The sequence below is a fragment of the Chiloscyllium plagiosum genome, unplaced genomic scaffold (assembly GCF_037043375.1).
Source record: "Chiloscyllium plagiosum isolate Xiang-an unplaced genomic scaffold, Cpla_swu_hap1 HiC_scaffold_47, whole genome shotgun sequence".
NCBI lineage: Eukaryota > Metazoa > Chordata > Chondrichthyes > Orectolobiformes > Hemiscylliidae > Chiloscyllium > Chiloscyllium plagiosum.
In genome coordinates this window covers 306,323-330,524 of record NW_028270185.1, presented here as the reverse complement: position 1 = coordinate 330,524, position 24,202 = coordinate 306,323, and the positions used below count along the sequence as shown (strand labels likewise).

The following is a 24,202-nucleotide window of genomic DNA, read 5'->3' as shown; positions in this document are numbered from 1 at the left end:
GGTCCCTGTACACGGTGTATACAGTGGAGGGGCTCCTTGTACATGGCGTATACAATGTGGGGGGTCCCTGTACACAGTGTATACAGTGTGGGGGCTCCGTGGAAACGGTGTATACAGTATGGGGGCTCCATGTATATGGTGTATACAGTGTGGGGGGTCCTTGTACATGGTGTATACAGTATGGGGGGGTGGGGGTCCCTGTACACGGTGTATACAGTGTGGGCGCTCCCTGTACACGGTGTATACAGTGTGAGGGTTCCCTGTACGCGGTGTATACAGTATGGAGGCTCCCTGTACACAGTATATACAGTGTGAGGGCTCCCTGTACATGCTGTAATAGAGTGTGGGGACTCCCTGTACACAGTGTATACAGTATGAGGGTTCCCTGTACATGGTGTATACAGTATGGGGGGGCACCCTGTACATGGTGTATACAGTGTGGAGGCTCCCTGTACACAGTGTATACAGTGTGAGGGATCCCTGTACACGGTGTATACAGTATGGGGGGTCCCTTTACACGGTGTATACAGTGTGGGAACTCCTTGTACCTGGTGTATATAGTGTGGGGGCTCTTTGTACACAGTGTATACAGTGTGGGGGGTCCCTGTACATGGTGTATACAGTGTGGGGGGTCCCTGTACATGGTGTATACAGTGTGGGGGCTCCTTGTACATGGTTGTATACAGTGTGAGGGGTCCCTGTACACAATGTATACAGTATGGAGGCTCCGTGTATACGGTGTATACAGTGTGGGGGGGCTCCGTGTATACGGTGTGGGGGCTCCCTGTACATGGTGTATACAGTGTGGGGGGTCCTTTTCCATGGTGTATACAGTGTGGGGGCTCCTTGTACATGGTTGTATACAGTGTGAGGGGTCCCTGTACACGATGTATACAGTATGGAGGCTCCGTGTATACGGTGTATACAGTGTGGGGGGGCTCCGTGTATACGGTGTGGGGGGTCCCTGTACACAGTGTATACAGTGTGGGGGTTCCCTGTACACAGTGTATACAGTGTGGGGGGTCCCTATACATGATGTGTACAGTGTGGGTCCTCCTTGTACACAGTGTATACAGTGTGGGGGCTCTCTGTACACAGTGTATACAGTGTGGGGGGGGGGGGTCCCTGTACCCGGTGTATACAGTGTGGGGTCTCCCTGTACACAGTGTATACAGTGTGGGGGTTCCCTTTACATAGTGTTTACAGTGTGGGGGCTCCGTGTACATGGTCCATACAATGTGGGGTGTCTCTGTACACGGTGTATACAGTGTGGGGGGGGGTCCCTGTACACAGTGTATACAGTGTGGGGTTTCCCTGTACACAGTGTATACAGTGTGTGGGGTCCCTATACACAGTGTATACAGTGTGGGGGCTCCCTGTACACGGTGTATACTGTGTGGGGTCTCCTTGTACACAGTGTATACAGTGTGGGGGCTCCCTGTACACAGTGTATACATTTTTGGGGCTCCCTGTACACTGTGTATACAGTGGAGGGGCTCCCTGTACACGGTGTATACAGTGTGGGGCGTCCCTGTACATGATGTATACAGTGTGGGGGCTCCTTGTACATGATGTATACTGTGTGGGGTCTCCTTGTACACGGTGTATACAGTGTGGGGCGTCCCTGTACATGATGTATACAGTGTGGGGGCTCCTTGTACATGGTGTATACAGTATGGGGGCTCCCTGTATACGGTGTATACAGTGTGGGGGGCTCCGTGTATACGGTGTTGGGGCTCCCTGTACATGGTGTATACCATGTGGGGGTCCCTGTACACGGTGTATAGAGTGTGGGGGCTCCCTGTACACGGTGTATACAGTGTAAGGGCTCCCTGTACCTGGTGTATACAGTGTGAGAGCTCCGTATACACGGTGTATACAGTGTGAGGGATCCCTGTACATGATGTATACAGTGTGTGTGCTCTTCGTACACGGTGTATAATGTGTGAGATGTCCCTGTCCATGGTGTATACAATGTGGGGGTGTCCCTGTTCACAGTGTATTCAGTGTGAGGGCTCCCTGTACATGGTGTATACAGTGTAGGGGCTCCTTGTACACGGTGTATATAATGTGGGTGCTCCGTGTATACGGTGTATACAGTTAGGGGGCACCCTGTACACGGTGTATACAGTGTGGGGGGTCCCTGTACGCGGGGAATACAGTGTGGTGGCTCCCTGTACACAATGTATACAGTGTGGGGGTTCTCTGTACATGGTGTATGCAGTGTGGGGGGTCCCTGTAAGCGGTGTATACAGTGTGGGGGCTCCATGTGCACGGTGTATACAGTGTGTGTGGGGTGCGTCCCTATACACGGTGTTACAGTGTGGTGGCTCCTTGAACACGTTGTATACAGTGTGGGGTGTCCCTGTACATGGTGTATACAGTGTGTGGGGGGGGGGGGGGGTCCCTGTGCATGGTGTATGCAGTGTGGGTGCTCCCTGTACACGGTGTATACAGTGTGGTGGGCTGCCTGTACAGTGTATACAGTGTGGGGGCTCCTTGTATACGGTGTATACAGTATGGGGGGACCCTGTAAACAGTGAATGCAGTGTGGCGGGTCCCTGTACACAGTATAAACAGTGTGGGAAGTCCCAGTACACGGTGTATACAGTGTGGGACCTCCTTGTACATGGTGTATACAGTGTGGGGGGTCCCTGTACATGGTGTATACAATGTGGGACCTCCTTGTACATGGTGTATACAGTGTGGGGGCTCCTTGTACATGGTGTATACAGTTAGGGGGCACCCTGTACACGGTGTATACAGTGTGGGACCTCCTTGTACATGATGTATACAGTGTGGGGGCTCCTTGTACATGGTGTATACAGTTAGGGGGCACCCTGTACATGGTGTATACAGTGTGGGGACTCTCTGTACACGGTGTATACAGTTAGGGGGCACCCTGTACATGGTGCATACAGTGTGGGGTCCCTGTACACGGTGTATACAGTGTGGGGTCTCCCTGTACATAATGTATACAGTGTTGGGGCTCCTTGTACATGGTGTATACAGTTTGGGGGCTCTCTGTACACGGTGTATACTGTTAGGGGACAACCTGTACATGGTGTATACAGTGTGGGGGTTCCCTGTACACAGTGTATACAGTGTGGGGGGTTCCTGTACACAGTATATACAGTGTGGGAGCTCCTTGTACATGGTGTATACAGTGTGGGGGATCCCTGTACACGGTGTATACAGTGTGGGGGTTCCCTGTACATGGTGTATACAGTGTGGGGACTCTCTGTACATGGTGTATACAGTTAGGGGACAACCTGTACGTTGTGTATACAGTGTGGGGATTCCCTGTACATGGTGTATACAGTGTGGGGGATCCCTGTACATGGTGTATACAGTGTGGGGGCTCTCTGTACACGGTGTATACAGTTAGGGGACAACCTGTACATGGGTGTATACAGTGTGAGGGGTGTGTTCCTGTACACAGTGTATACAGTGTGGGAGCTCCTTGTACATAGTGTATACAGTGTGGGGGGTCCCTGTACATGGTGTATACAGTGTGGGGGATCCCTGTACACGGTGTATATAGAGTGGGGGCTCCGTGTACATGGGTGTATACAGTGTGGGGGCACCCTGTACATGGTGTATATAGTGTGGGGAGCTCCCTGTACACGGTGTATACTGTGTGGGGACTCCCTTTGCACGGTGTATACAGTGTGGAGGCTCCCTGTACACAGAGTATACTGTGTGGGAGTTCCCTGTACACAGTGTATACAGTGTGGGAGTTCCCTGTACACAGAGTATACAGTGCGGGGGGACCCTTTACACAGTGTATACAGTTTGGGGTGCTCTCTGTGCACAGTGTGTACAGTGTGGGGGGTCCCTGTACATGGTGTATGCAGTGTGGGGGTTCCCTGTGCACGGTGTATAGAGTCTGGGAGGGTCCCTGTACACGGTGTACACTGGTGTGGAGGGTCTCTGTACACGGTGTATAAAGTGTGAGGGGTCCCTGTACACGGTGTATAGAGTGTGGGGGGGTCCCTGTACACGGTGTATACAGGTGTGGGGGGAATCTGTACACGGTGTATGCAGTGTGAGGGGTCCCTGTACACGATGTATACAGTGTGGAGACTCCTTGTACACCGTGTCTGCAGTGTGGGTCTCTGTGTATACGGTGTATATAATGTGGGAGCTCCTTGTACATGGTTTATACAGTGTGGGGGGTCCCTGTACATGGTGTATACAGTGTGGGGGCTCTCTGTACACGGTGTATTCAGTGTGGGGTTTCCCTGTACATGGTGTATACAGTGTGGGGGCTCCCTGTACACTGTGTATACAGTGTGAGGGCTCCATGTATATGGTGTATATAGTGTGGGCGCTCCGTGTATACAATGTTTACAGTGTGGGGTCCCCATACACGATGTATACAGTGTGGGGGATCCCTGTACATGATGTATGCAGTGTGGGCTCCGTGTATACGGTGTATATAGTGTGGGGGCTCCTTGTACATGGTGTATACAGTGTGAGGGGTCCCTGTACACGATGTATACAGTGTGGAGGTTCCTTGTACACCGTGTATGCAGTGTGGGTCTCTGTGTATACGGTGTATATAGTGTGGGTGATCCTTGTACACGGTGTATACAGTGTGGGGTTTCCTTGTATACAGAGTGTCCTCTTTCCTTCCTTCCTTCCTTTCATTATGTCTGTTCAACCTGATCTATCCTTTTCCCTCGCTCTGTCATTATGTCTCTCTCTCTTGTGCTGTCTCTTTGTGCTTCCTTCCTGTTCACTTTCCCCATTCTGTTCCAGCTCTTTGCTTTCCTCCTCCTCTCCGTTTCTCTTTTTTTTCCCATTCTGCTCATCTCTTTCCTTGTTATATTTTCTCTCTTCCACCATTTGTCTTTCTCTTGCCCAGTCTTCCTCTCTCACTTGATAACTCTATTCCGTTCCTTGTATTCTCTCTCTCTCTCTCTCTGACTCTCACTCCCAATGGTATTTACTGTTGCTATGTTCTTCTCGATCTGCAGCTCCCGAGGTTCACATCTGTCATCGGATGCCGCAGATCTGTGGGCCGGGACGCTGTGTGATACGGCAGCTTGGTTACACATGTGCGTGTAACACTGGTTTCCAGTTGAACACCGAACGTTCACGTTGTGTTGGTGAGTGAAGCCGAGCAGAGAGTCGAACTGCGCTCAGCAAAGCAGCAGGGACCATCAGTGCTGTCATCGAGACTGGTGTTTATTCATCACTGGGGTCCAGTTTAAATGGCTTAGAGACAGGATTTGCTGCTTCTGGGGGTACTTAGGCCAAATTACCCAAAGGGTGTAGCTTCTAGCTCCCATCCTGTGGGGTGATGGAGGAGGTATCAGAGAGTAATTGGGAGGGGAATGGGGTGAGGAGGCTGGAGGAAGGGGGGGGCACTGCGAGAGTGCAGGAGGGGGGTGGGGGTCGGGAGAAGGGAGTGAGGGTACGTTGAGCTTGTGTGTGGGTCTCGGTTGGGACTTCGATCTATTGGGCTGTTTTGATTTTGAGGCGGATGGCTAATGGTTTGTGTCTCCCCTGTAGATACTGACGAATGTAAAGTGAGACCTCGGCCCTGCCTCAATGGTCACTGTGTGAACACAGTCGGCAGTTTCCATTGTGCCTGTTCCAAGGGGTTTTCAGCCAATTCTCACGGGACGGATTGTGTGGGTAATTAATAATTTGTCCTCATTGTAAATCCGGCAGCATGAGGAGTTTTCAACGTTGTATTCACCTCCCACCTCAAAAACTCAATATCAGAAAAAAAGAAATCAGGGCCATGTAGTGTCTGATAGATGATTGTGGGTGTGACAGGGTGAGACTTGGGGGTAAGCAACAGCCTTCTTAGTATTATTGCTGGGATATTTATCCAAAGACCCAGGTAATGTTCTGGAGATCCCAAGGAAAATCCATCTAGGTTACTAATGTCCGTTAGGGAAGGGAACTGCCATCCTTAACCAGTCTGGCCTATATGTGACTCCAGGCCCACAGCAATGTGGTTGACTCTGAGACTGCTCTGTGGGTAATTAATGCTTTGCCTTCTCAGTTACCTCTGCATCACGAGAATGAATTTAAAAAAAGGATCAAGCAAGAACCTGGAGCTGAGAGTCCAGTACAAAGACTTGTTGCTCATGAGGTGGCAAATGGGTTTTTGAGATTGTCACGTTTTGATGATCTGAAATCCAGAAGCTCCAAGAAAGGTTGGCCGGCCACAGAGATCAATTGATCAAAAGCTGGGATTTGGGAGAATGGGCAGAACATCATTGTTACAGAAAGAAGAATAAATATTCACCATCAGAACATGAAGAAAATGAAGATAGAGCATCAGACCTCATGCCTACAGTCCCAGAACCACTTGTGAACACTCTCAACTGTCCCTCCCTCTCTCTCTCTCTCTCTCTCTGTCTGTCTCTCTCTTGCTCTGTCTCTCTCTCTTGCGCTCTCTCTCTGTCTCTGTCTCTCTCTCTCTCTCTCGCTCTGTCTCTCTCTCTCTCTGTCTGTCTCTCTTGCTCTGTCTCTCTGTCTCTCTCTCTTGCGCTCTCTCTCTGTCTCTGTCTCTGTCTCTCTCTCTCTCTCTCTCGCTCTGTCTCTCTCTCTCTCATTCTGTCTCTCTGTCTGTCTCTCTCTCTCTGTCTCTCTTTCTTTGTCTGTCTGTCACACACGCACACTCTCACACACACACACATTCTGTCTTGTTAATGATATTTAGATTGATCTGGACGGCAAATTTCTAAATTCAGTCTGTTCTCCCTACTTTTTGCACCTTTTCAGATATTGATGAGTGTCTGGATATTTCCACCTGTCCAAATGCAGAGTGTGTGAATTCAGTGGGGTCATACCGCTGTCTGCCCTGTCCAAATGGCTACAGAATCCGGAATCGCAAGTGTTCAGGTAATGAGGGCCTTGACTTTACTTAAAGCCTGAAACCAAATGATGGTAACAATATCCAGAAACAGGAGGGAAATGCAGTATCAAACACTCCCAGGACAGGGACAGCACGGGGTTAGATACAGAGTAAAGCTGTCTCCACACTGTGCCATCAAACACTTCCAGGACATAAACAGAGCTGAGAAACGTTGTTGCTGGAAAAGTGCAGCAGGTCAGGCAGCATCCAAGGAGCAGGAGAATTGACGTTTCAGGCATAAGCTCTTCATCAGGAACAGAGATAGCACAGGGTTAGATACAGAGTAAAGCTTCCTCTCCCATTGTCCCCATCAAACATTGCCAGGGCAAGGACAGCATGGGACTAGCTACAAAATAAAGCTTCCTCTACACTATCCCCCATCAAACATTGTGAGGGCAGGGACAACATGGGGTTAGCTACAAAATAAAGCTTCCTCTACACTGTCCCCATCAAACATTGTGAGGGCAGGGACAACATGGGGTTAGCTACAGAGTAAATCTTCCTCTACACTGTCCCCATCAAACATTGTGAGGGCAGGGACAACATGGGGTTAGCTACAGAGTAAATCTTCCTCTACACTGTCCCCATCAAACACCTCAAGGACAAGTTATAGCAGGTAGAAGGTTAACCTCCCACTCTCCTGTTGCAAGATTAGCTCACATCTTTATCATTAATATTATTATTATTAATATTATTAGCACACATCTTTATCATTAATATTATTATCGTTAATATTATTAGCACACATCTTTATCATTAATATTATTATCGTTAAGCCATTGTCCTGTCAGGCCACATGGCAGCCTAGCTCCCTGTTAGATGTACTCCCATCCTATGAAAGAAGCAATCGGAAGTCAGGGTTAAACTCTGCCCACTGCAGCCTGATTGGTTATCTATCGTTACAGATATTGACGAGTGTGCAAATGCTGCACCGTGTGGGAATTCTGGAAGATGTGTCAACACTGAGGGCTCGTACCAATGTGACTGTAACCCTGGATATCGGCAAAGTGCTGACGGCAATCGATGTGCAGGTTTGACTCAGACTGACAATGTCCCAGAGTTCAGTAAACTGAGGCTGTGCTCAGCTATAGAAGATTTGAAACCAATACTGAAATATCTGCAGTTTCTTTCAGCATTCCAAAACATTCTGTGCACAGAATTGAATGAGGTCTTTGCTGAACTTGGTAATGTTTGGTGGGATCCTGCTGTGCACAATTGTCTGATTGTTCAATTACTGGAGTGGTTACACTTTTGTAATAATGTGTTTGCTACTGATACATCCTGAGCATGTAAAAGGAGCGACAGAAATGCATGTTTCTCTTGCTGTGGAATGATCATTGTGAGTGTTTGCACTGTTCAGCTGAGTTGGTTCTGGATTGTACATTTCTCTGTCAGAAACCTGCCTTTAAATGTGGAAAATGAGTAATTGCCATGAGGTGCAGAAGGCATCTTTATAAATCAAAGAATAGTTTCAGCAAAAAGGGGACATGAGATAGCTTTGGCAAATAGAATTAAGAAGAATCCAAAGGGTTTTTCACAAATACATTAAGGACAAAAGGATAACTAGGGAGAGAATAGGGCCCCTCAAAGATCAGCAAGGCAGCATTTGTGTGGAGCCACAGAAAATGGGGGAGATACTAAATGAGCATTTTGCATCAGTATTTATTGTGAAAAAAGATATAGAAGATATAGACTGTAGGGAAATAGATGGTGACATCTTACAAAATGTCCAGATTACAGAAGAGGAAGTGCTGGATGTCTTGAAACGGGTAATGGTGGATAAATCTCCAGGACCTGATCAGGTGTACCCGAGAACTCTGTGGGAAGCTAGAGAAGTGATTGCTGGGCCTCTTGCTGAGATATTTGTATCATCAATAGTCACAGGTGAGGTGCTGGAAGACTGGAGGTTGGTGAACATGGTGCCACTGTTTAAGAAGGGCGGTAAAGACAAGCCAAGGAACTATAGACCAGTGAGCCTGACCTCGGTGGTGGGCAAGTTGTTGGAGGGAATCCTGAGGGACAGGATGTACATGTATTTGGAAAGGCAAAGACTGATTAGGGATAGTCAGCATGGCTTTGTGCATGTCTCACAAACTTGATTGAGTTTTTTGAAGAAGTAACAAAGAAGATTGATGAGGGCAGAGCAGTAGATGTGATCTATATGGACTTCAGTAAAGCGTTTGACAAGGTTCCCCATGGGAGACTGATTAGCAAGGTTAGATCTCATGGAATACAGGGAGAACTAGCCATTTGGATACAGAACTGGCTCAAAGGTAGAAGACAGAGGGTGGTGGTGGAGGGTTGTTTTTCAGACTGGAGGCCTGTGACCAGTGGAGTGCCATAAGGATCGGTGCTGGGTCCTCTACTTTTTGTCATTTACATAAATGATTTGGATGCGATCATAAGAGATACTGTTATTAAGTTTGCAGATGACACCAAAATTGGAGGTGTAGTGGACAGCGAAGAGAGTTACCTCAGATTACAACAGGATCTGGACCAGCTGGGCCAATGGGCTGAGAAGTGGCAGATGGAGTTTAATTCCCCTATTACTTAAGTTCAGGATTCCATACACTTTTTAACCAAGCTCTCAATCTTTTTGATAACTTTTTGTGATCTGGATATATAAACACCAGAATTCTTTGCTCTTGTAGCCATTTCAGAATTGTACTCATTATTTTAGATTGTCTCTCTGCCTTCCTCTGCAAACATGAATCCCTTTACACTTTCTATGTGTTAAATTTTATCTGCCACTTACCTGCCCATTCCAGCACAGGGCCACCTATGTCCTCTTGACATCTATTACTCTCCTCCTCACGGTTCATAGTGCTCACAAACTTTGTGTTCTGTGTAAGTGCTGAAGTTGTGCCCTATGCATCCAAGGATTAGGTCATTAATGTCGGTCAGCAAAAACAGGAATCCTAACACTGGCTCCTAACACTGTGTAATATCCTCCTGTCTAATGTTCAAATATTTCCCGTCACACTCATGGTCATGTTACTGCTGTCCCTGATATTCCATGAGCTGTAACTTTGCTGTCAGGTCTGTTGTGTCACACTGTATCAAATGCCTTTTGGAAATCCGTGTGCATCACATCAATGATATGACCCTCAATAACACAATCTGTTACCTCATCCAAAAACTCAATCACATTGCCTTAACAAATGTGTGTTGTCTTTCATCTTTTAATTTGAATTTACCAAGTAACTGTCAATTTTATCTCAAAAATAGCTTTTCTAAAAATGAGTAAAGTAAAAGAGCTCTGTGGATTCGCTGTGAGATTTTGTTTATGGTTTTTCAGATATCAATGAATGTTTTGAGGGAGATTTCTGTGCTCCATATGGGGAATGTTTGAATAGTGTTGGATCCTACACCTGTCTCTGTGCTGAGGGATTCACTACATCTGCTGATCTCTCCACCTGTCTCGGTGAGACACCCACATTATCCAACATTTATTCCATTACATGAATTTTAATATTTCTCCCTTACTGTCTCTCTCCTGCTTTCACTCCATTCTCCATGTCATAACTCTCCCACTTCATTATGAGAATTCTTTCTCCCTCCTTCTCTCTCTTTCTCTGTCCCTCTCTCCCCAACTAATGCCCTCCTTTTGATTCTCCCACCCTCTATCTCACACTTTCCTCTCCCTCATTCTTGTTGGTTTTGAGTTTTCCTTTGCTTTTGTTTGCCAGGAATTCTAACTCTAGGTTGTTTCCTGATTAGCCTGAACTTCACCTTTTCTGAGTTCCTGCACCTTTGCTTCTTTGTGTGGGTCCTTCAACTTAAAAAAGGGAAGTCTGTTAAACATGGGGATTGTATGAAGTCACCATTTAGCTTTTGGTGTCTCTGTTCCTCTCACTCCCCATTTTACTATTTTCTCACAATCTTCACTCCTGCTCTTTCATTTTTCCTCTGTCTCCTTTCCTTCTAATTTTTCTGTGTTCTCTCTGTTTCTTTCTCTCTGTCCCTTCTCTCTCCCCTATCTCCTGTTCTCACTATGTTTCCCTAAATGTGTCTCTCCCACCTCTACCTCCCTCTGCCTCTCTCCCATCTTTCTGTTTCTCCCTTTCTTTCTGTCTCTCAATGCTTCTTTCTCCCTCCTCTCCTCCCCTCACCTCCCTCTCGAGTTTCCCCTTCATTAATCCATTTCTCGGTGTTCCTTTCATTCCTGTTAGATGTTAATGAGTGTACACGGCCAGGTGTCTGTGATCGTGGGAGCTGCACCAATACAGTTGGGTCATTTGAATGTGTGTGTGAGCCTGGATTCCTAGTTGATGAAGATCGATCCCAGTGTTTTGGTAAGCGTCTGACCTTTCCTCACCCAGGGGTTTAGCAGCTTTTTCACCGATGTTTCTACTCACTGCTCTGTGTTTTCAGTGTTAGTTTTGCAACCTCACTGGATCCATTGTCCATTGGATTCCACCCCACTGGATACTGACCCTCCTGGATTCCTCCCCACACTCTCACACCCACACAATTCCATTCTCTCTCTCTGTCTCACACACACATACATTCTCTTGTTAAGGGATCCTCTTGGAAGGAGCAATGGCAGTATGGTTGAATTTAGAATACAGATGGAGAGTGTGAAGATAAAATCCAATACCAGGATCCTGTGCTTAAACAAGGGAGACTACAATATGATGAGGGAGGTATTGGCTAAAGTAAACTGAAAACAAAGACTATTGTGGGACAGGCGACGAGCAGTGGAGGACTTTCAAAGCAATTTTTCGAAGTGCTTAGCAAAAGTATATTCCGGTAAAAAGGAAGAACTTTAAGAAAATGGGTAATCTGCCATGGGTTAAAACAATGACTGCAGATGCTGGAAACCAGATTCTGGCAAAAGCCCTTCATCAGGAATAAAGGCAGAGAGCCTGAAGCGTAGAGAGATACCTGGGAGTTGCAGTGAGAGAGAGACTCCCTGAGATTCTTGTAGAGAGAGGAGGAAAACTTCTTCAAGGCAGGCATCCTTGCAAGAGGATTCGCAGTAGGGTTAAAATCAAATCAGGCTCTCTGCCTTTATTCCTGATGGAGGGCTTTTGCCCAAAACGTCGATTTTGCCTGTCCTCGGATGCTGTCTGAATTGCTGTGCTCTTCCAGCACCACTAATCCAGAATCTGGTTTCCAGCATCTGCAGTCATTGTTTTTACCTCGTTGATTTTAACCCTACTGCGAATCCTCTTGCAAGGATGCCTGCCTTGAAGAAGTTTTCCTCCTCTCTCTACAAGAATCTCAGGGAGTCTCTCTCTCACTGCAACTCCCAGGTATCTCTCCACGCTTCAGGCTCTCTGCCTTTATTCCTGATGAAGGGCTTTTGCCCGAAACGTCGATTTTGCCTGTCCTCGGATGCTGCCTGAATTGCTGTGCTCTTCCAGCACCACTAATCTGCCATGGGTGTCTAAGGAAATAAGGGAGGCTAGCAAATCGCCCCCGTGAGAACATTCTGCACCCTCTCTGAGACATCCTTGATCCTGGCACCAGGGAAACAACACACCATTCTGTTTTTTCCCTGCTGGCCACAGAAATGTCTGTCTGTACCTCGGCCTACAGAATCCCCAAACACAATTGATCTCTTGGAAGCTGACATATCTCTCATTGCATTAAAGCCAGTCTCAATACCAGAAACTTGGCTGTTTGTGCTACGTTCCCCTGAGAATCCATCACTCCCTACATTTTCCAAAGCAGCATACCTGTTTGAAATGGGTATATCCACAAAAGACTCCTGCCCTAGGTGCCAATCTCTCTTACCCTTCCTGGAATTAACCCATCTATGTGACTGTATCTGAGACTTTCTCCCCTTTCTATACCTGCCATCCATCACATACTGTTGCTGTTGCAAATTCCTCATCACTTCTATCTGTCTCTCCAATCGATCCACTCGATCTGATAAGATTCACATCCAACAGCATTTATGTTAGATATAATCTGCAGTAACCATTAAACTTTCTATAAACTCCCACATCCGACAAGAAGTACATATCACTGCAAAGGCCATTTTCGCTCCTTCACAATCTACAGACCCAGAAAATAATACCATCTTATTCCTCGACAAACACTGCCCCAGGTTAAATTAAGAGCTATGGCTTATATTTTAAATTTAATCAAGAGACTTAACTCCAAAAATGGGCCAGCAAGAGGTCATTGTCCACATTGGAACCAACGATGTAGGAAGGGAAAAGGTTGAGATTCTGAAGGGAGATTACAGAGAGTTAGGCAGAAATTTAAAAAGCAGGTCCTCAAGGGTAGTAATATCTGGATTACTCCCAGTGCTGCGAGCTAGTGAGGGGAGGAATAGGAGGACAGAGCCGATGAATGCATGGCTGAGGAGCTAGTGTATGGGAGAAGGATTCACATTTTTGGATCATTGGAATCTCTTTTGGGGTAGAAGTGAGCTGTACAAGAAGGACGGATTGCACCTAAATTGGAAGGGGACTAATATACTGGCAGGGAAATTTGCTAGAACTGCTTGGGAGGATTTAAACTAGTAAGGTGGGGTAGTGGGACCCAGGGAGATAGAGAGGAAAGAGATCAATCTGAGACTGGTACAGTTGAGAACAGAAGCGAGTCAGGGCAGGCAGGGACAAGGTAGGACTAATAAATTAAACTGCATTTATTTCAATGCAAGGGGCCTAACAGGGATGGCAGATGAACTCAGGGAATGGTTAGGAACATGGGACTGGGGATATCATAGCAATTACAGAAACATGGCTCAGGGATGGGCAGGACTGGCAGGTTAATGTTCCAGGATACAAATGCTACAGGAAGGATAGAAAGGGAGGCAAGAGAGGAGGGGGAGTGGCATATTTCATAAGGGATAGCGTTACAGCTGTGCTGAAGGAGGATATTCCCAGAAATACATCCAGGGAAGTTATTTGGGTGGAACTGAGAAATAAGAAAGGGATGATCACCTTATTGGGATTGTATTCTAGACGCCCCAATAGTCAGAGGGAAGTTGAGAAACAAACTTGTAAGGAGATCTCAGCTATCTGTAAGAATAATATGGTGGTTATGGTAGGGGATTTTAACTTTCCAAACATCGACTGGGACTGCCATAGTGTTAAAGGTTTAGATGGAGAGGAATTTCTTAAGTGTGTACAAGACAATTTTCTGATTCAGTATGTGGATGTACCTACTAGAAAAGGTGCAAAACTTGACCTACTTTTGGGAAATAAGGCAGGGCAGGTGAGTGAGGTGACAGTGGGGAAGCACTTTGGGGCCAGCGACTATAATTTTATTCGTTTTAAAATCGTGATGGAAAAGGATGGACCAGATCTAAAAGTTGAAGTTCTAAATTGGAAAAAGGCCAATTTTGACGGTATTAGGCAAGAATTTTCGAAAGCTGATGGGAGGCAGATGTTCGCAGGTAAAGGGACGGCTGGAAAATAGGAAGCCTTCAGAAATGAGAAAACAGGAATCCAGAGAAAGTATATTCTTTCATGGTGAAAGGGAAGGTTGGTAGGTATAGGGAATGCTGGATGACTAAAGAAATTGAGGGTTTGGTTCAGAAAAAGAAGGAAGCATATGTCAGGTACAGACAGGATGGATCGAGTGAATCCTTAGAAGAGTACTAAGGAAGTAGGAGTATACTTAAGAGGGAAATCAGGAGGGCAAAAAGGGGACATGAGATAGCGTTGACAAATAGAATTAAAGAGAATCCAAAGGGTTTTTACAAATATATTAAGGACAAAAGGGTAACTAGGGAGAGAATAAGGCCCCTCAAAGATCAGCAAGGCGGGCTTTTGTGTGGAGCCGCAGAAAATGGGGGAGATACTAAATGAATATTTTGCATCAGTATTTACTGTGGTAAAGGATATGGAAGATATAGACTGTAGTGAAATAGATGGTGACATCTTGCAAAATGTCCAGATTACAGAGGAGGAAGTGCTGGATGTCTTGAAACAGTTAAAGGTGGATAAATCCCCAGGACCTGATCAGGTATACCCGAGAACTCTGTGGGAAGCTAGAGAAGTGATTGCTGGGCCTCTTGCTGAGATATTTGTATCATCGATAGTCACAGGTGAGGTGCCGGAAGACTGGAGGTTGGCAAATGAGGTGCCACTGTTTAAGAAGGGCGGTAAAGACAAGCCAAGGAACTATAGACCAGTGAGCCTGACCTCGGTGGTGGGCAAGTTGTTGGAGGGAATCCTGAGGGACAGGATGTACATGTATTTGGAAAGGCAAGAACTGATTAGGGATAGTTAACATGGCTATGTGCATGGGAAATCATGTCTCACAAACTTGATTGAGTTTTTTGAAGAAGTAACAAAGAAGATTGATGAGGGCAGAGCAGTAGATGTGATCTATATGGACTTCAGTAAAGCGTTCGACAAGGTTCCCATGGGAGACTGGTTAGCAAGGTTAGATCTCATGGAATAAAGGGAGAACTAGCCATTTGTATACAGAACTGGCTCAAAGGTAGAAGACAGAGGGTGGTGGTGGAGGGTTGTTTTTCAGACTGGAGGCCTGTGACCAGTGGAGTGCCACAAGGATCGGTGCTGGGTCCTCTACTTTTTGTCATTTACATAAATGTTTCCTGAAGAAGGGCTAATGCCCGAAACTTTGATTCTCCTGTTCCCTGGATGCTGCCTGACCTGCTGCGCTTTTCCAGCAACACATTTTCAGCATAAATGATTTGGATGCGAGCATAAGAGGTAAAGTTAGTAAACTTGCAGTTGACACCAAAATTGGAGGTGTATTGGACAGCGAAGAGGGTTACCTCAGATTACAACAGGATCTGGACCAGATGGGCCAATGGGCTGAGAAGTGGCAGATGTAGTTTAATTCAGATAAATGCGAGGTGCTGCAATTTGGGAAAGCAAATCTTAGCAGGACTTATACACTTAATGGTAAGGTCCTAGAGAGTGTTGCTGAACAAAGAGACCTTGGAGTGCAGGTTCATAGCTCCTTGAAAGTGGAGTCGCAGGTAGATAGGATAGTGAAGAAGGCGTTTGGTATGCTTTCCTTTATTGGTCAAAGTATTGAGTACAGGAGTTAGGAGGTAATGTTGCAGCTGTGCAGGACATTGGTTAGGCCACTGTTGGAATATTGCGTGTAATTCTGGTCTCCTTCCTATCGGAAAGATGTTGTGAAACCTGAAAGGGTTCAGAAAAGATTTACAAGGATGTTGCCAAGGTTGGAGGATTTGAGCTGTAGGGAGAGGCTGAACAGGCTGGGGCTGTTTTCCCTGGAGCATCGGAGGCTGAGGGGTGACCTTATAGAGGTTTACAAAATTATGAGGGACATGGATAGGATAAATAGACAAAGTCTTTTCCCTGGGATCGGGGAGTCCAGAACTAGAGGGCATAGGTTTAGGGTACGAGGGGAAAGATATAAAAGAAACCTAAGGGGCAACCTTTTCACGCAGAGGGTGGTATGTGTATGGAATGAGCTGCAAGAGGATGTGGTGGAGGCTGATACAATTGCAATATTTAAGAGGCATTTGGATGGGTGTATGAATAGGAAGGGTTTGGAGGGATATGGGCCGGGTGCTGGCACGTGGGACTAGATTGGCTTGGGATATCTGGTTGGCGAGAACAGGTTGGACCGAAGGGTCTGTTTCCATGCTGTACATCTCTATGACTCTTTGACTCTATGAAATTAAAAGAAAAGGCACACGAAGTGGCCAAATTTTCAGTGGGACACTAGAAGATTAGGAAAGCTTTAAAGGTCAACAGAAAGCTACAAAAGGAGCTATAAAATAAAGTAAGATAGAACATGAGAAAAACTAGCACAGAATATAAAGACAAATTGCAAAAGTTTCCATAAATATATAAAATGAATAAGAGTGGCTAAAGTAAATATTGGTCCTTTAGAGGATAAGAAGGGGCATGATGAAATGGACGAGGCATTGAATAGGTTATTTTGTGTCTGTTTTCACAGTGGAAGACACAAATAACATGCCAGTAATTAACAAAGAGATGAAGGTAGGTGAGGACCTGGAAACAGACATTAGCACGGAAGATGTCGTGTTGGGAAAGCCAACAGAGCTAAGGATAGACAGGTCTCCTGGCCCGAATGGAATACATCCCAGGGTACTAAAAAAGATGGCAGGAGAAGTAGCAAGTGCACTTATGGTAATTTTCCAAAATTCGCTGGACTCTGGGGCAGTTCCAACAGATTGGTGTCACATTTGCTTTTTTCCACTGTTTAAAAAAGGGAGGTGGACAAAAGAAGGGGAATTATAGACCTGTTAGCTTAACTACTGTAGTGGGGAAGATGCTTGAGTCTATAATCAAGGAAGCAAAGCAACGTATCTGGACAGAAATTGTCCTGTTGGGTAGATGCAACATGAGTTCATAAAGGGCTTGATTAACTATTCTTTTGGAATTCCCTGAAGACATTTCAAGCAAGGTGGACAAGGGGGACCCAGTGGATGTGGTGTACCTAGATTCCCAAAAGGCCTTTGACAAGGTGCTGCACAAAAGGTTGCTGCATAAGATAAGGATGCATGTTGTTAGGGGTAAAGTATTAGCGTGGATAGAGGATTGGTTGACTAACAGGAAGCAAAGAGTGGGGATAAATGAGCGCTATTCTGGTTGGCAATCAGTGAGTACTGGTGTGCCTCGGGGATTGGTGTTGGGACTGCAATTACTTACAATTTATATCGGTGATTTGGAGTTGGGGACCACGTGTACAGTGAGAAAGTTTGCAGATGACACTAAGATGAGTGGCTGAGCAAAGTGTGCAGAGAAATGTGAAACTTTGCAGAAGAACATAGATACTTTAAGTGAGTGGGCAAAGGTCTGGCAGATGGAATATGATGTTAATAAATGAGAAGTCATGCATTATGGTAGGAGTAACAGTAAAAAGGATTATTACTTGAATGGTAAAAAGTTGCAGTATGCTGCTATGCAGAGGGACCTGGGTGTCCTTGTGCATGAATCACAGAAGGTTGGTCTGCAAGTATAACAAGTAATTGGGAAGGCAAATGGAATTTTGTCCTTCATTGCAAAAGGGATGGAGTTTAAAAGCAGGGAGGTTATGTTGCAGCTGTACAGGGTGCTGGTGAGGCCACACCTGGAGTACTGTGTGCAGTTTTGGTCTCCTTACATGAGAAAGAATGGACTGGCACTGGAGAGGGTGCAGAGGAGGTTCACTGGGTTGATTCCAGAGTTGAGGGGGTTGTTTTATGAGGAGATGCTGAGTAGATTGGGATTATATTCATTGGAGTTTAGAAAAATGAGGAGGGATCATGTAGAAGCATATAAAATTAGGAAGGGAATAGATAAGATAGACGGCAAGTGTAACAAGGTCAAGAGGGCACAATCTCAAAATTAGGGGGATCAGATTTATGACTGAATTGAGAAGGAACTTGTTCACCCAGAGCGTTGTTAATCGATGGAATTCCCTGCCAAGTGAAGTAGTTGATGCTACTTTAGTAAATGTTTTTAAAGCCAAGATTGATAATTTTTTGAAAGAGTGGGCGGGTAAGTGGAGCTGATTCCATGAAAAGCTCAGCCATGACCTTATTGAATAGTGCAGCAGGCTCGAAAAGCCAGGTGGCCTACTCCTGCTCCTGCTCCTATGTTCTCATGTTCACACGCATACCCTCTCACACATGCACTGGATCTCACACATGCTTGGAACTAGATTTTCTATAAAGCAATCTTCAGGCCCACACAGTAACTCTTCTCTACCTGCCTCCTGAATTTTGATCAGTCAGAAATTATTTTATGTCTCACTATGTCTCTTTTTTTTTGTATAACAGATCTTGATGAGTGTGTTGAATATCCAACCATCTGTGGTAGCAAGCGATGTGAGAATACTGCTGGCTCCTTCCTGTGTATCACTGACTGTAGTGAAGGATTTGAGCTCAGTCCTGCTCAGGACTGCATTGGTGAGTTGTCCCTGATCCCCAAGTCAATAAAAACAGCTGAATGTCTTGCCAAAATTTCTGCAAAGGATGTTGGGTTGATTTGTGTTTGAGTTTTGTTATTACTGATACACAGCAATGGGATACTTCACTAAACATGGTCAGGGCTGAGGATGTACATGACGATGTAAAGAAGTCAATGACTTTTTAAAACCTCTCATGTACCATTCATCCTAGCTCCAAATATCCCTTCTCAGTGAGACAGTGAGGTGTACACCCCAGTGCATCATGGACAGTGGGAGTAAACACAACTCTGTTCTCTGCTCAATTTCCAGTTTTTTTGTCTTCATCCCACACCCACAATTTCTCTGACCCTGTCTTCTGGCATGTTCCCATGAAACTCCACACAAGCTCAGAGAGAAACCATTGTCTTCTATTTTTAGCGGATGTGGGCATCATTGTCTGTGCCTAGCATTTACTTCCAATCCTCATTTCCCCCTGAGAAGGTGGGGGTGAGCTGCCTTCTTGAACCGCTGCAGTCCATGGGCTGAAGGTTGGCCCACAATGCCCTTAGGGAGGGAATTCCAGGATTTTGACCCAGTGACACTGAAGGAACGATGATATATTTCCAAGTCAGGATGGTGTGTGGCTTGAAGGGGAACTTGCAGGATGTGTTGTTCCCATGTATCTTCCTGTATTAAAGCATGCTCCCTTGCCTTTGTCCTTATCAATGGAAATTGCTCTGAGTTTGGAAGATGTTGTCTAAGCCTTAGTGAATCTCTGCAACACTTCTTGTAGATGGTACACACTGCTGCTTCTGAGTGTCAGTGGTAGAGGGAGTGAATGCTTGTGGATGTAGTGCTAATCAAGCATCTGTTTTGTCCTGGATGGTGTCAGGCTTCTTGAGTATTGGAGCTGCACCCATCCAGGGCAAGTGGGGAGTATTCCATCACACTCTTGACATGTACCTTGTACAGGCTTTGGGAAGTCAGGAGATGAGTTACTCACTGCAGGTTTCCCAACCTCTGACCTGCCCTTGTAGCCACTGTGTTTATGTGGAAAGTCCAGTTCAGTTTCTGGTCAATGGTCTGTCTTCTGACTCTTCATATCAAAATGCATGGCCTGACACTTTTTGGCAGACAGTAAGAGTGAGGGAGATTCCTGAGCAGCCTAGGATGGGAAGAGCCCATCACTGTCGATGGTCCCAGGCTTTGTTACATGTACAATGTCTACATTACCATAGTAACTCAGGCGCCTTGAGAGGGCAGAGCCATTATGGATCTGAACAACATGGGATTTGGTCCCCGTTCTGAATCTGGAGAATAGGGGACCTGTCTTCAAGCAGAGAACTCCTGACTTTTACTATAGGCCTGGCCAGTGAATGAGCATTCTGAGTGCTGATGGTCTCAACTGTGGCTGTAATTAGATGGGTCTGTGCTGGAATAATCTCCAGGTTTGTGCTGTTCAAACGCAACTAATGGTGACGTGGATCTGAGAGCCTGTTTGAAAAGGAAGGGAGGGAATCCCAGTTCCACAAATAGGATCCCAACCATCAGCTGTCAAACTGAAGGGACCATATCACTGCAAACTGAGAATAATTCAATTGAGTTTGCAAAGCGGAATTTTTTTTTTGAGTGGGAGAGGGCAGGGAGAAAGAATGGAAGAATGTGAAGCGTGTGATAGAGAGGAGGGAGGGGGGAGAATGGGAACGGTGGTGTGACCTGGGGGAGGAGCAGATTGGAGTAGGGATCAAATAGGAGAGAGGGAATAGGAAAAAGGAAAGGAGGTGGGAGAGATAAAGTAGAGGAGCTTGGACCAGAGCCAGGATCTGGGGGTATAAAGTTCAGCCGTTGTTGATCATTACGTTGTGTACTGCCTCAGAGGCAGATTTAAACCAAGTCTGACACCAAAGTCTCAAGACAGTGACCATGTTTCCTGTAAATTTTCTTGGAGTTACTATTCAACTGAGGGTGCTGCACCAAAGATTAAAACTCTCAACATTCTTCGAGAGAGCAGTAGGAGCCACCACACCCCATTGAAGACAAGTTGTCCCTCCCCACATATTGGCTTCCTGTGCTTGAATGGGACTTGAATTTTCTATTTTTGATCATAAATGTCCCTGGCTCTTTTCCCCTCTGTCCAGTTGGAATGTTAATTGATTTCTATGCAAAGTCTTTGATTATTCCTGCAGAATCCTGAGAACAACACCTCCTTTAAACTCAGGAGCTCCTGATGAACTGCACCAAGACTGTGTCAGGACAAAGGCAGAGTCCAGAGGCAAAAACTGGTAATGGGCAGCCCAGCAAGAACAATCAAATTCAGATGACACAAACTTGTGGAAATTTCAGGCTGTTGGCCAGCCAGAGCGACTCTGCCAGTGCAGCCCAGCCAGAGCGACTCTGCCAGTGTGGCCCAGCCAGAGCGACTCTGCCAGTGCAGCCCAGCCAGAGCGACTCTGCCAGTGTGGCCCAGACAGAGCGGCTCTGCCAGTGTGGCCCAGTCAGTGTGGCTCTGCCAGAGCAGCCCTGGTGGTGTGACACAGTGAGTGTGTTATCTATATAAGTGAGTGAACTGTTTTCTTTGCCATCTCTCACAGATATCGATGAGTGTGTCAATGCCACGATCTGTGGGTTGAATGCGTATTGTCAGAATGCGGCTGGTTCCTATCAGTGTCACTGTGACCAGGGTTACCAGATGACATCAGATGGCTCACGGTGTGTGGGTAAGTCACTGACAGTAAATGGGAGTGCCTGACTCGTTCCAGCTGTGACTGACAGTGTGGACAGTGCAGGGTGGGTGGTCAATGGTGTGGGCAGTACAGACAGAGCCGGGGGGGTGGTGTCTGATGGTACGGGACAACGACTGATGGTGTAGAGTGGTACCTGACGGTGTCTGACGGTGTGGAGTGGTGACTGACAGTGTGCACAGTGCAAAGTGGTGACTGATGGTGTGGGATGGGGACTGAAGGTGCAGGGTGGGGACTGACGGTGCGGGGTGGGGAATGACGGTGCGGGGTGGTGTCTGATGATGCGGGGTGGGGACTGACGGTGCAGGGTGGGGACTGACGGTGCGGGGTGGGGAATGACGGTGCGGGGTGGGGACGGACGGTGCGGGGTGGGGACAGACGGTGCGAGGAAGGGACTGACGGTGCAGGGTGGGGAATGACGGTGCGGGGTGGGGACTGACGGTGCGAGGAAGGGACTGATGGTGCGGGGAAGGGACTGACGGTGCGGGGAAGGGACTGACGGTGCGGGGTGGGGACTGACGGTGCGGGGAAGGGACTGACGGTGCGGGGTGGGGACTGACGGTGCGGGGTGGGGACTGACGGTGCAGGGTGGGGACTGACGGTGCGGGGTGGGGACTGACGGTGCAGGGTGGGGACTGACGGTGCGGGGTAGGGACTGACGGTGCGGGGTGGGGACTGACGGTGCGGGGTGGGGACTGACGGTGCGGAGTGGGGACTGACGGTGCGGGGTAGGGAATGACGGTGTGGGGTGGGGACTGACGGTGCAGGGTGGGGACTGACGGTGCGGGGTAGGGACTGACGGTGCGGGGTGGGGACTGACGGTGCAGGGTGGGGACTGACGGTGTGGGGAAGGGACTGACGGTGCGGGGTAGGGAATGACGGTGCGGGGAAGGGACTGACGGTGCAGGGTGGGGACTGACGGTGCAGGGTGGGGACTGACGGTGCGGGGTGGGGACTGACGGTGCAGGGTGGGGACTGACGGTGCGGGGTGGGGACTGACGGTGCAGGGTGGGGACTGACGGTGCGGGGTGGGGACTGACGGTGCGGAGTGGGGACTGACGGTGCGGAGTGGGGACTGACGGTGCGGGGTGGGGACTGACGGTGCGGGGTGGGGACTGACGGTGCGGGGTGGGGACTGACGGTGCGGAGTGGGGACTGACGGTGCGGGGTGGGGACTGACGGTGCAGGGTGGGGACTGACGGTGCGGGGTGGGGACTGACGGTGCAGGGTGGGGACTGACGGTGCGGGGTAGGGACTGACGGTGCGGGGTGGGGACTGACGGTGCGGAGTGGGGACTGACGGTGCGGGGAAGGGACTGACGGTGCAGGGTGGGGACTGACGGTGCGGGGAAGGGACTGACGGTGCGGGGTGGGGACTGACGGTGCGGAGTGGGGACTGACGGTGCAGGATGGGGACTGACGGTGCGGGGTGGGGACTGACGGTGCGGGGTGGGGACTGACGGTGCAGGGTGGGGACTGTCGGTGCAGGGTGGGATCTGACGGTGCGGAGTGGGGACTGACGGTGCGGGGTGGGGACTGACGGTGCGGAGTGGGGACTGACGGTGCGGGGTGGGGAATGTCGGTGCAGGGTGGGGACTGACGGTGCAGGGTGGGATCTGACGGTGTGGGGAAGGGACTGACGGTGCGGGGTAGGGAATGACGGTGCGGGGAAGGGACTGACGGTGCAGGGTGGGGACTGACGGTGCGGGGAAGGGACTGACGGTGCAGGGTGGGGTCTGACGGTGCGGGGAAGGGACTGACGGTGCAGGGTGGGGACTGACGGTGCGGGGAAGGGACTGACGGTGCAGGGTGGGGTCTGACGGTGCAGGGTGGGGTCTGACGGTGCGGGGAAGGGACTGACGGTGCAGGGTGGGGTCTGACGGTGCGGGGTGGGGACTGACGGTGCGGAGTGGGGTCTGATGGTGCGGGGAAGGGACTGATGGTGCAGGGTGGGGACTGACGGTGCGTGTTGGGGACTGACGGTGCAGGGTGGGGTCTGACGGTGCGGGGTGGGGACTGACGGTGCAGGGTGGGGTCTGACGGTGCGGGGTGGGGACTGACGGTGCAGGGTGGGGACTGACGGTGCGGTGTGGGGACTGACGGTGCAGGGTGGGGTCTGACGGTGCGTGTTGGGGACTGACGGTGCAGGGTGGGGACTGACGGTGCGGGGTGGGGACTGACGGTGCGGAGTGGGGTCAGACGGTGCGGGGTGGGGACTGACGGTGCGGGGTGGGGACTGACGGTGTGGGGTGGGGACTGACGGTGCGGGGTGGGGACTGACGGTGCGGTGTGGGGACTGACGGTGCGGAGTGGGGACTGACGGTGCGGGGTGGGGACTGACGGTGCGGGGTGGGGACTGACGGTGCGGAGTGGGGACTGACGGTGCGGGGTGGGGACTGACGGTGCAGGGTGGGGACTGACGGTGCGGGATGGGGACTGACGGTGCGGGGAAGGGACTGACGGTGCGGGCTGCTGACTGACGGTGCAGGGTGGGGACTGACGGTGCGGGATGGGGACTGATGGTGCGGGGAAGGGACTGACGGTGCGGGGTGGGGACTGACGGTGCGGGGTGGGGACTGACGGTGCAGGGTGGGGACTGACGGTGCGGGGAAGGGACTGACGGTGCGGGGTGGGGACTGAAGGTGCGGGGAGGGGACTGACGGTGCGGGATGGGGACTGACGGTGCGGGGAAGGGACTGACGGTGCGGGGTGGGGACTGACGGTGCAGGGTGGGGACTGACGGTGCGGGATGGGGACTGACGGTGCGGGGA

At 48.8% G+C, this 24,202-nt stretch overlaps 1 protein-coding gene across 5 annotated transcripts in view; it reads left to right on the top strand.

Annotated features, from left to right (window-relative positions):
- LOC122544774 (latent-transforming growth factor beta-binding protein 4-like) overlaps window positions 1–24,202 on the top strand; it is a 257,894-nt gene that overhangs the window by 155,139 nt on the left and 78,553 nt on the right. For 4 of the 5 annotated variants that reach the window (XM_087984072.1, XM_087984071.1, XM_087984069.1 and 1 more), the window contains 8 exons: window positions 4,983–5,114; window positions 5,521–5,646; window positions 6,748–6,867; window positions 7,786–7,911; window positions 10,179–10,304; window positions 11,053–11,175; window positions 18,582–18,710; window positions 21,283–21,408. In XM_087984072.1, the coding sequence (XP_087840198.1) occupies window positions 4,983–5,114; window positions 5,521–5,646; window positions 6,748–6,867; window positions 7,786–7,911; window positions 10,179–10,304; window positions 11,053–11,175; window positions 18,582–18,710; window positions 21,283–21,408 (1,008 nt within the window). The remainder of the gene's footprint in view (window positions 1–4,982; window positions 5,115–5,520; window positions 5,647–6,747; window positions 6,868–7,785; window positions 7,912–10,178; window positions 10,305–11,052; window positions 11,176–18,581; window positions 18,711–21,282; window positions 21,409–24,202) is intronic. The other variant, XM_087984070.1, reaches the window with a different exon arrangement.